General features: G+C 46.7%; 1 protein-coding gene across 1 annotated transcript; it reads left to right on the top strand.

The window, feature by feature from the left end:
* The first annotated feature begins 3329 nt into the window (after positions 1 to 3329).
* Positions 3330 to 10705, top strand: TRAF1 (TNF receptor associated factor 1). Its single transcript, XM_075260770.1, has 10 exons — positions 3330 to 3523; positions 4934 to 5015; positions 5569 to 5667; positions 6922 to 7083; positions 7233 to 7301; positions 7381 to 7437; positions 8759 to 9157; positions 9350 to 9527; positions 10102 to 10250; positions 10362 to 10705. Exons 1-10 carry the CDS (start codon positions 3330 to 3332, stop codon positions 10578 to 10580), a joined length of 1608 nt encoding a protein of 535 aa, XP_075116871.1. The 3' UTR covers positions 10581 to 10705.
* Positions 10706 to 12494: the final 1789 nt, after the last annotated feature.

Below are 12494 nucleotides of genomic sequence, written 5' to 3'. Positions count from 1 at the left end.
AGGAACTGTAAAATACCCTCAATAGAAAGTGATGTCAATTATATCACAATGGTAGAGAAGGAGCAAAGTATTAGTGAGTCATGTGACAGGAGGCGGGGCTTGTGCTGAATCCTCCATACATTATGTATATAATAATCTAAGATCGGGGGATATTAGCAATCCTTAGGGAGAGTCTGCACCTTCACAGGCATATGGAGGCTTACAAGTCATTCCTGCTCCACTGGGGGTTATGCGAAAAAAATATGCAAATCTGTTCTCCAGGATGTAATTAGGAAAACAGTGCCTCTGTATGCCGCCCTCTAGAGCAATAATCTATAGAAGGAAAAATAAACTTCGACCTCAAAAGTCAGTGATGTCATCACCAAAAAGAGCAAAAGTGCATGACTGACAGAAATACTACACTATATAATCTGTATGTAGTGAGCTCCCCCTAGTGGTGACTGTATAATCTGTATGTAGTGAGCTCCCTCTAGTGGTGACTGTATAATCTGTATGTAGTGAGCTCCCCTGGTGGTGACTGTATAATCTGTATGTAGTGAGCTCCTCCTAGTGGTGACTGCATAATCTGTATGTAGTGAGCTCCCCCTAGTGGTGACTGCATAATCTGTATGTAGTGAGCTCCCCCTAGTGGTGACTGCATAATCTGTATGTAGTGAGCTCTCCCTAGTGGTGACTGCATAATCTGTATGTAGTGAGCTCCCCCTAGTGGTGACTGCATAATCTGTATGTAGTGAGCTCTCCCTAGTGGTGACTGCATAATCTGTATGTAGTGAGCTCTCCCTAGTGGTGACTGTATAATCTGTATGTAGTGAGCTCCTCCTAGTGGTGACTGTATAATCTGTATGTAGTGAGCTCTCCCTAGTGGTGACTGCATAATCTGTATGTAGTGAGCTCCCCCTAATGGTGACTGTATAATCTGTATGTAGTGAGCTCTCCCTAGTGGTGACTGTATAATCTGTATGTAGTGAGCTCCTCCTAGTGGTGACTGTATAATCTGTATGTAGTGAGCTCCCCCTAGTGGTGACTGCATAATCTGTATGTAGTGAGCTCCCCCTAGTGGTGACTGCATAATCTGTATGTAGTGAGCTCCCCCTAGTGGTGACTGTATAATCTGTATGTAGTGAGCTCTCCCTAGTGGTGACTGCATAATCTGTATGTAGTGAGCTCCCCCTAGTGGTGACTGCATAATCTGTTTGTAGTGAGCTCCCCCTAGTGGTGACTGTATACTGTATGTAGTGAGCTCCTCCTAGTGGTGACTGCATAATCTGTATGTAGTGAGCTCCCCCTAGTGGTGACTGCATAATCTGTATGTAGTGAGCTCTCCCTAGTGGTGACTGTATACTGTATGTAGTGAGCTCCTCCTAGTGGTGACTGTATAATCTGTATGTAGTGAGCTCCCCCTAGTGGTAACTATATAATCTGTATGTAGTGAGCTCCCCCTAGTGGTGGCTTTAGGTAGCATAATTATGGATTAGGATTTGGAGCTCAGTAAGACTTGTTGCTCTAGTCTTTCACATGATTTATAGCTCCTTCAATGACATATGAGAGTACAGCAGGTTATTACAGGGCAGGTGACACTGTGTAACACAGGAGGCAGAGACTTCCATTACATCATCGATACAAACCATTAGTGGAAACTGGAAAATACAAGAAGTTTCCCTGAAACTACTGAGATCACTTATTACAGCAGGACCCTGTATAAGAAGATGCGTAATATCCTTATAACGTTAGCGTGAGGGAAGAAAAAATACCACAACATACTAAGGCTTGGTTCACACATCAGTACGAGACTAAAAACAGACTCATATACATACTGATTGCATACTGACACCTTTTTATACTGATAGGGGGCGTTCACACTACCGTCAGTGTCCGACAGCTAGTATCCGCTGCTAATGTCCGTGAAAAATCTTGTGCGGACATTAGCATCGGACACTAGCTGTGTCCGTGACATTTTGCATTGATTTAAATGGACATCGGGTGCGTTCTTTTACTGTCCGTGCCTGTCTTTAACTGTCCGTTGTTCCCAAAGATGTCCAACTTTTCAAACGGATACCAAAACTCGACGTGTAGGCTTTTGCTGTCTGCTTGAAAAGTCGGACATCTTTGGGAACGGTCAGTTAAGGACAGACACGACAGTAAAAGAACGCACCCGATGTCCATTTAAATGAAGGTAAAATGTCACAGACACAGCTAGTGTCCGATGCTAATGTACGTGCAAGATTTTGAACGGACATTAGCAGCGGACACTAGCTGTCGGACACCGATGGTCGTGTGAACGCCCCCTTAGAATTGTGCCTGCCGTTCAAGTTCTGACTATAGTACAAGACAATAACATGAATCAGGTTCAAACAACATAACCCCTCTATACTACAGGAAGAACCTCATAAACCCAAAGTTCTGGAACAATACAGTCGGCCTCTCCTGACATGGCTGATAACAGATAGTAATAGATTGTATTCCCCTGTCCTACAGTCGGCCTCTCCCCTCCCGACATGGCTGATAACAGATAGTAATAGATTGTATTCCCCTGTCCTACAGTCGGCCTCTCCCCTCCCGACATGGCTGATAACAGATAGTAATAGATTGTATTCCCCTGTCCTACAGTCGGCCTCTCCTCTCCCGACATGGCTGATAACAGATAGTAATAGATTGTATTCCCCTGTCCTACAGTCGGCCTCTCCTCTTCTGACATGGCTGATAACAGATAGTAATAGATTGTATTCCCCTGTCCTACAGTCGGCCTCTCCTGATATGGCTGATAACAGATAGTAATAGATTGTATTCCCCTGTCCTACAGTCGGCCTCTCCTCTCCTGACATGGCTGATAACAGATAGTAATAGATTGTATTCCCCTGTCCTACAGTCGGCCTCTCCTGATATGGCTGATAACAGATAGTAATAGATTGTATTCCCCTGTCCTACAGTCGGCCTCTCCTGATATGGCTGATAACAGATAGTAATAGATTGTATTCCCCTGTCCTACAGTCGGCCTCTCCCCTCCCGACATGGCTGATAACAGATAGTAATAGATTGTATTCCCCTGTCCTACAGTCGGCCTCTCCTCTCCCGACATGGCTGATAACAGATAGTAATAGATTGTATTCCCCTGTCCTACAGTCGGCCTCTCCCCTCCCGACATGGCTGATAACAGATAGCAATAGATTGTATTCACCTGTGCTACACCCTTAGCCCAGCCTCCACTCTGGCACATGTACAGTTAATCTACTTCCTGTTCCCCGGGCTGTGATGTCATCAGGGGATCTCCGTTTTTTTTTTTTTACAGATAAGTCTGGGCTCTTGCACTTTTGGGTGCTCAGACTGCAGTGATGGCCCAGACGAGGATCAGCCCCGGCTCAGCCCCTCATGAGAATGAGTTTGTGTTGGGATATCCGACCAGTATCTGTGACCACGAACCTGGCACCAAATATCTGTGCTGTAAGTGTAAGCTTGTCCTGAAGATGGCACTGCAGACTCTCTGTGGACACCGCTACTGCTCTTCCTGCCTCGCCTGGATGGTCAGGTCAGTCCTAGACATTAGAGTAATGGCTGAAGGCCCGGCCTGTCACAGCTGAGGTTCTGCTACTATTGTATCCAGTCTACATTGCTCAGCTGATACATTGTAACAAAGTATCAGGAAATGTCTAGACGTACAGTGTCCATATAAGGACATCCTCCGAGTCAGACATCAGATTAGTGCTAGTTTATTGCTCTGATACCTGATTACAAATACAAATGAGCTTTATTAGCATTACCAAAGAATAAGACATTTGGTGTTGCCAAAGCAAAAAGGAGGTTGGGGGTGGTGGACTGACACCTGACTCTGACACCTGACTACTGACACCTGACACATACAATATGCCTCCTAATGATGGGCCAGGATTACAGACCTCCCTGCTCACACTCAGTGGACTCACAGTAAAGGGGTGTGACCTACAACACAAAGAACATTGGAGTTTTAGGTGAATTTTTGCATCACTGTGTTGTAGGTCACGCCCCTTTACTGTGAGTCCACGCCCCTTTTTTCACAAGTTCTAAAAGTATTTAAAACACCTGATAAATGTGGCGCCCAACATGTTCCAGAATTTATTTGGTGACAATGATACCAGAATTCTGTATGTATGTGCTGGCTTGTATGTGATGTCTGATTCTCATCTCTGACTGAGTCACAAGTCTATCAGGTCTCATTTCAGCTTCTCAGCCTGCAGCTCCTATATACACTGTATCTTCTAACCCTGTTCAGATGCCATTCACTATGCTGTGGCAGTGGTCAGGTATCAAGTGTCAGGAATCAGGAGTCAGAATCAGGTATCAGTAGTCAGGTGTCAAACAAATCAGATGTGAGAAGTCGGGTATCAGAGCTATAAACTAGCATTAATCTGATGTTTGACTGTGATATCCGACATGTATACACGGATACACTGTGACAAGTATCAGCTCAGCCTTGTGGCTAATAGAGACATCTTGGCTATAAGCAGTCTAACTAGCAGCACAGAGTGTTTCAGCATGACACATAAAGGGGCTTTCCAGACCTGACAGCTATAGGCCTGATCTCAACAGCCCCCGAAATACCCAAAGAGCCTCGAAACCAGCAAACAGGAACCTGACACCCACTAAGTAGTCCCACGGGGGTGAGGGAAATCCTGACCCGTATACAGAGGAGATGACATCACTCCAACCAAGTGTAGTGCGTAGGCCTTATACTCCACTCACATCTAGAGCTGCACTCATACATCCTATACTCCACTCAGCTCCGGAGCTGCACTCATACATCCTATACTGCACTCACATCCAGAGCTGCACTCATACATCCTATACTGCACTCACACATCCTATACTCCACTCACGTCCAGAGCTGCAGTCAGAATTCTGCTATGACGTATGTAGATCACAAGTTACTCCACAAGCTGCATGGTTTCTCTCTCCTGTACAGAAGTTGTGAGTCTCCGATCTGCCCCAGGTGTGAGGAGGAGCCGAGCTCGGTGACAGCGGACAGCTACCTGGCAGAGGACAAGGTGGGTTCTAAGAAGGCCAACAGCAGCGCAGAGGATTTCAGGTGACCTCTATGCACACTACAAGCAGCTGCTAAGTATCAGGCTTCAGAACTAGAGGATAATGTATCAATAAGGTGGTGGCTTCAACTAAACCTGATGTCAGTGCAGATGAGAAGCTTCTGAGCTGGGGCAGCACGGTGGCTCAGTGGTCAGCACGGTGGCTCAGTGGTTAGCTCGGTGGCCAGCACTGTGGCTCGGTAGCTCAGTGGTCAGCACTGTAGCTTTGCAGCACTGGAGTCCTGGGTACGAATCCTGCCAAGGACAACATCTGCACGGAGATTGTATCTTCTCCCCGTGTTTGCCTGGGTTTCCTCCCTCACTCCAAAGACATCCTGATAGGGAACAATCTACACTGTGAATCCTATATGGGGCTCCCAATCTACGTTTAACAAAAGAAGCAGGTGTGAAAAGCGCCTTATATAGAGCACACAGTGTCAGGTACTGTGCGGGCCCTGGCAGCAGATCCTGGGGAATCCTACAATGTGTCTCGTGATGATCCAGATTTCTGTTTTAGGCCTTCAGTGACGCGGCCATCAATAAAGAGATCTCAGAATTAGGGGTTCACTGCCTGATGACGGGGTGCAAGTGGAGCGGGGTGCTGCGAGAGTACGAGGTGAGTGTAAGACCGTGGAGATCAGCGGTGACATCACTGAGAATACAACCTATGTATATACTAGAGATCAGCGGTGACATCACTGAGGATACAGCCTATGTATATACTAGAGATCAGCGGTGACATCACTGAGAATACAACCTATGTATATACTAGAGATCAGCGGTGACATCACTGAGAATACAGCCTATGTATATACTAGAGATCAGCGGTGACATCACTCAGAATACAACCTATGTATATACTAGAGATCAGCGGTGACATCACTGAGAATACAGCCTATGTATATACTAGAGATCAGCGGTGACATCACTCAGAATACAGCCTATGTATATACTAGAGATCAGCGGTGACATCACTGAGAATACAGCCTATGTATATACTAGAGATCAGCGGTGACATCACTCAGAATACAGCCTATATATATACTAGAGATCAGCGGTGACATCACTCAGAATACAGCCTATATATATACTAGAGATCAGCGGTGACATCACTCAGAATACAGCCTATCCATATACTAGAGATCAGCGGTGACATCACTCAGAATACAGCCTATATATATACTAGAGATCAGCGGTGACATCACTCAGAATACAGCCTATCCATATACTAGAGATCAGCGGTGACATCACTCAGAATACAGTATATATATATATATATATATATATATATATATATTAGAGATCAGCGGTGACATCACTGAGAATACAACCTATCCATATACTAGAGATCAGCGGTGACATCACTGAGAATACAACCTATGTATATACTAGAGATCAGCGGTGACATCACTGAGAATACAGCCTATGTATATATACTAGAGATCAGCGGTGACATCACTGAGGATACAGCCTATGTATATATATATTAGAGATCAGCGGTGACATCACTGAGGATACAGCCTATCCATATACTAGAGATCAGCGGTGACATCACTGAGAATACAGCCTATGTATATACTAGAGATCAGCGGTGACATCACGGAGAATATAGCCTATATATATATACAGTATATTAGAGATCAGCGGTGACATCACTGAGGATACAGCCTATGTATATACTAGAGATCAGCGATGACATCACTGAGGATACAGCCTATCCATATACTAGAGATCAGTGGTGACATCACTGAGAATACAGCCTATCCCAATACTAGAGATCCGCGGTGCCATCACTGAGAATACAGCCTATGTATATACTAGAGATCAGCGATGACATCACTGGATCACCGCTCATCCTCCTCTTCCGCAGGATCACCAGGCGGTCTGTGATTTCGCCCTTATCCGCTGTCACACGGGCTGCGGGGAAACGATTCAGAGGAGGTTTCTGGCCGACCACTTGCAGAGTGACTGCCCCAATAACTCCGTGCGGTGTCCGAGCGTCTCTGAGAGGATTTCCAGGCACCAGAGTGAGGTAAGACGTAACCTGCAGACACCGGAGAACTACAAGGCCCAGCTTTCCCAGCACACTGCTTGTATGGGTTACTCCTGAACACTGGTGACATGAGGGGTTCAGCCGCTGTGCTTTACCCTGCAGCTCCTCTCACTTCTCTCTCATTTCAGAATAACAATGGTGAGAACATTTTCTCCGAGGATCCGAGATCCCAAAAGTCAGATCAGTCTAAAGACAAAGTAAGGACCCCTGAGAAGGGCCCCAAACCCCCAAATACAGGATTCATGTGGATAAAATCATGTTCTCCCCCCCCCACAGACCCCTCCTCCGGCCTCCACACACTGCCGTTTTGCTGCTTTAGGCTGCTCCTACAGGGTAAGTAAAACTGAAGCGTGAAAAGGATCCTCTGTGCTGCTGTGGAACAAACCCCATCATGATGTGACCTCCACAATATTATATACACACCCAGAGTGTGTGTGTGTATATATATATATATATATATATATATATATATATATATGTGTAGTGAGCTCCCCCTAGTGGTGACTGTATATTCTGTATGTAGTGAGCTCCTCCTAGTGGTGACTGTATAATCTGTATGTAGTGAGCTCCTCCTAGTGGTGACTGTATATTCTGTATGTAGTGAGCTCCTCCTAGTGGTGTCTGTATAATCTGTATGTAGTGAGCTCCTCCTAGTGGTGACTGTATAATCTGTATGTAGTGAGCTCCTCCTAGTGGTGACTGTATAATCTGTATGTAGTGAGCTCCTCCTAGTGGTGACTGTATATTCTGTATGTAGTGAGCTCCTCCTAGTGATGACTGTATAATCTGTATGTAGTGAGCTCCCGCTAGTGGTGACTGTATAATCTGTATGTATTGAGCTCCTCCTAGTGGTGACTGTATATTCTGTATGTAGTGAGCTCCTCCTAGTGGTGACTGTATAATCTGTATGTAGTGAGCTCCTCCTAGTGATGACTGTATAATCTGTATGTAGTGAGCTCCCGCTAGTGGTGACTGTATAATCTGTATGTATTGAGCTCCTCCTAGTGGTGATTGTATAATCTGTATGTAGTGAGCTCCTCCTAGTGGTGATTGTATATTATGTATGTAGTGAGCTCCCGCTAGTGGTGACTGTATAATCTGTATGTAGTGAGCTCCCGCTAGTGGTGACTGTATAATCTGTATGTCGTGAGCTCCCCCTAGTGGTGACTGTATAATCTGTATGTAGTGAGCTCCCCCTAGTGGTGACTGTATAATCTGTATGTAGTGAGCTCCTCCTAGTGGTGACTGTATAATCTGTATATAGTGAGCTCCTCCTAGTGGTGACTGTATAATCTGTATGTAGTGAGCTTCCCCTAGTGGTGACTGTATAATCTGTATGTAGTGAGCTCCCCCTAGTGGTGACTGTATAATCTGTATGTAGTGAGCTCCTCCTAGTGTTGACTGTATAATCTGTATGTAGTGAGCTCCCCCTAGTGGTAGATGTATAATCTGTATGTAATGAGCTGCCCTTAGTGATGACTATATAATCTGTAGATAGTGAGCTCCTCCTATTGGTGACTGCTGGTATTACACTGTTATCCTGATCTCCTGTACAGATATCCAGCCCTATATACATTCTATATATTACATTCTATATGTGGACTGTTCTGTCCTAGGGGGTACTCTCATCATCACTGACTCTCCTTCTCTCCAGGGCAGCAGAGCGCAGGTGCGGGATCACGAGATGTCGGCGGTTGCGCTGCACATGTCTCTGGTGTTGCCGGTGTTACTACAGGTTCGGAGCAGTGTCTCGGCCTCTGCGCTTGTAACAAATGGATTCTGTGATCGCAACGGTGCGGACTGGAAGTTATCCCCCAGTGTGTATAATGGAGAGTCTGTCCAGGAGATCGCCACGGACTTCGGCCACCATAATGGCGACGTGTCGGGTTCCGATCTGATCTCCAGGATCTGTGCGCTGGAAACTCGGATACAGGTGGCTGAAAATATCATCATGGTGATGAACAGAGAGATCGACAGCTCTAGCGCCAAACTGACCTCAGCCCTGGAGCAGATCAAGCAGGAGCAATGCACGGTGCGGGCCTGCGAGGCAAAGGTGAGCTCCTGTGATGTCATAGACGCCTGAGCAGCACCTGTCTATGACATCACACCATGTATGATCTGTAGAGCCCCAGCCTGTGTGTGATGTCATAGCCGCTAGATCCTCCACAGTCTCTATGATGACATCACACTATGTATGATGTCACCGTGCCAGCTCCGCCCCTCATACCTGCTTTATCGCCTCCAGATCGCAGATTTACGCTGTACAATCGCCAAGAAGGACATTGAGATGAACGACTTACACGTGCAGATGGCGAATCTCGAGCAGACGTCGTACGATGGAATCTTCCTGTGGAAAATCTCCGACCTCACAAGGAAGTGTCAGGACGCGAGTACGGGGAGAACAGTCAGCCTGTACTCGCCAGGTAAGAGCTGCCATTACTGTATCCAGAGCATGCAACCTGTAGGGGGAGCCATCACATCATGTCACCTCCAGAGCTGCACTCACTATTCTGCTATTACATCATGTCTTATACTCCAGTCACATACAGAGCTGCAGCCACAGTTCTAGAAGTTTCTTCTTGAGGGTGGGGCAGTGTAAAGGCTTGGCTCTGCTGCGGCTTTTGACATGAGGCGGCAGCACAGTGCGGGGTGTAAACGGTGCCATTATGTCATGTAGACCTGGAGACAGCAGATGCAGCTTTGGTAGTGGCTGGAGTATAACAGCCATGATGTATGCAGGTTGGTCAGGGGGCGTGGCTCAGGCTGTGACCCCCTCTAATAATGCCCCCTGTGGTACCCCGCTAGTAATTGTGACCCCACATACAATGCCCCCGTGGTACCCCGCTAGTAACTCTGAACCCACATATACTGCCCTTGTGGTACCCCGCTAGTAACCCCTTTAATTCTGCCCCCTGTCATGATACAATGTAACAATTATAAAGGTAGAATGTTGTCATAATACAATGTAACAATATTTTAACCTCTTCCTCGCTGCAGCGTTCTACACTGCAAGATACGGCTACAAAGTCAGTCTCCGCGTTTACCTAAATGGAGACGGTGCGGGGAGGGGAACGCACATCTCCCTGTTCTTCACCATCATGAGAGGAGAATACGATGCCCTGCTGTCCTGGCCTTTCAAGCACAAGGTGAATCTGCGCTACAGTCTATAGAGGAGCCATGATAGTCTGGGCACCTCACACTGGCATCCTAGTGTTATGACGTGGGGGGGCGCCACTTACCATCTTGTTTCCCTGCAGGTGACGTTCATGCTGCTGGACCAGAGTAATCGCGAGCACATCATTGACGCGTTCCGCCCGGACACCATGTCCATCTCCTTCCAGCGGCCTGTGAGCGACATAAACATTGCCAGTGGCTGCCCCCTCTTCTGCCCTCTCTCCAAACTACAGCCTGCTAGGAGTAGCTACGTGAGGGACGACACCATGTTCATCCGCTGCATAATAGACACCAGTACGTAGTCACCGACCGCGACCAAACCACAACAGCCCCAAAAAGAATTGCGTACCCCCAAAAGAACGGAACGAGAAGAGACGCAGAAAATAACACAGCGGTGGCCTCACCGGTCACCCCTACAGCAGGCGACGGCCACCTAACAATCTGTATGTAGTCACCTATATATATATATATATATATGTATGTATACAGCTATAATTTCCTGGGAAATTGCAAACCAGACTCCGAATAAAACTCTGTAATTTCTATATAAAGTACACCACTGCCAGATGAAGAGTAAAGACTGCCGTTCAGGGTGTGTGGAAAGCTGGGTAAGATCAGATTCCATGCCCCTGGTCTGCTAGATGTGATGCCATGATTGGAGGCCTGCAGATATAAACACGCCGCTCCCCATGTAAGCGATCTCAGCGCCAGCTGCCGCCCCGTTACCTCCTGGCGGTGATATGGCGGTATACGGGATAATCTCTCCATCCTGTCACTATACAGTTACATGGCGCAGACATAACCTACCCGTATCTCCAGGCCAGCGCATGGCTACTCCATTACATAGAGAAAATTAAAGGGGAACTGATCCAGCGCAGTGGACGGCGGCCTCCACCATCAACAGCACATAGGTGAGAGCCTGGGCGCCATATTGTGGCTCTCTACTAGTCAGGTGGTATCACCGCAGGTATTTCTCAAGGCAAACATGGCAGCAATGCAAAAAGATTACAGGCAGTGTACTCATGTATTATATTCAACCATTGTCAGTGTAAACCGAAGTTCTGGATTCTATTCATGCACCAGGAGGCTCAGAGCCAAAAACCCCTTCATCCTATAACTTTCTGACAGACCTTGTGTATCTCCATTATTTACCATTTTCAAGACCACTTCTTGCTGTCAATGCCTAGACCTGCTCAGACAGCAGACAGGATGTTACAGTGTGTCAGTCCCTGTAGGAATCCGCCTGTCCTGATATATTGTGACAAAGCCTCAGCTGTCAACAGGACTAGGTTAAGGAGTTCTCATTCACTAACAGACTGCAGAGGCAGTAAAGGAAACATCAGACCCCTACAGGAGGGATAGGACGAGACCCCCAGAAAAGCCTCCCTCTACAGCTGCAGTGCCAACACTCATACTCAGGGGGCAGCAGTCCTACAATGTCAGCCATCACCAGGAATCCCATCAGACACCACTGATGAGTGTTACATCTGATCCTGAGTTTCTCCTTACTTACACATGAAGACTCTCATGCCCAACTGCCTTATATCTACCTACAAAGTGTCTGAATAAGTGAGCACCCTCTAGTGGTGATTGTATAATCTGTATGTAGTGAGCTCCCCCTAGTGGTGACTGTATAATCTGTATGTAGTGAGCTCCTCCTAGTGGTGACTGCATAATCTTTATGTAGTGAGCTCCCCCTAGTGGTGACTGTATAATCTGTATGTAGTGAGCTCCCCCTAGTGGTGACTGTATAATCTGTATGTAGTGAGCTCCCCCTAGTGGTGACTGTATAATCTGTATGTAGTGAGCTCCCCCTAGTGGTGACTGTATAATCTGTATGTAGTGAGCTCCCCCAAGTGGTGACTGTATAATCTGTATGTAGTGAGCTCCCCCTAGTGGTGACTGTATAATCTGTATGTAGTGAGCTCCTCCTAATGGTGACTGTATATTCTGTATGTAGTGAGCTCCCCCTAGTGGTGACTGTATAATCTGTATGTAGTGAGCTCCCCCTAGTGGTGACTGTATAATCTGTATCTAGTGAGCTCCCCCTAATGGTGACTGTATAATCTGTATGTAGTGAGCTCTCTCTAGTGGTGACTGTATAATCTGTATATAGCGAGCTCCTCCTAGTGGTGACTGTATAATCTGCATGTAATGAGCTCCCTCTAGTGGTGACTGTATAATCTGTATGTAGTGAGCTCCCCCTAGTGGTGGCT

The sequence above is a fragment of the Leptodactylus fuscus genome, chromosome 11, assembly GCF_031893055.1.
Source record: "Leptodactylus fuscus isolate aLepFus1 chromosome 11, aLepFus1.hap2, whole genome shotgun sequence".
Taxonomy (NCBI): domain Eukaryota; kingdom Metazoa; phylum Chordata; class Amphibia; order Anura; family Leptodactylidae; genus Leptodactylus; species Leptodactylus fuscus.
This window is presented reverse-complemented; position numbering and strand designations above follow the sequence as displayed.

Bases quoted from the DNA above. Each gene is read 5' to 3' on its own strand.
- TRAF1 (XM_075260770.1), top strand. From the start codon at position 3,330: ATGGCCCAGACGAGGATCAGCCCCGGCTCAGCCCCTCATGAGAATGAG. The intron at 5,016-5,568 runs GTGGGTTCTAAG...TTTCTGTTTTAG, and splicing joins GCTACCTGGCAGAGGACAAG to GCCTTCAGTGACGCGGCCAT. The intron at 10,251-10,361 runs GTGAATCTGCGC...GTTTCCCTGCAG, and splicing joins CCTGGCCTTTCAAGCACAAG to GTGACGTTCATGCTGCTGGA.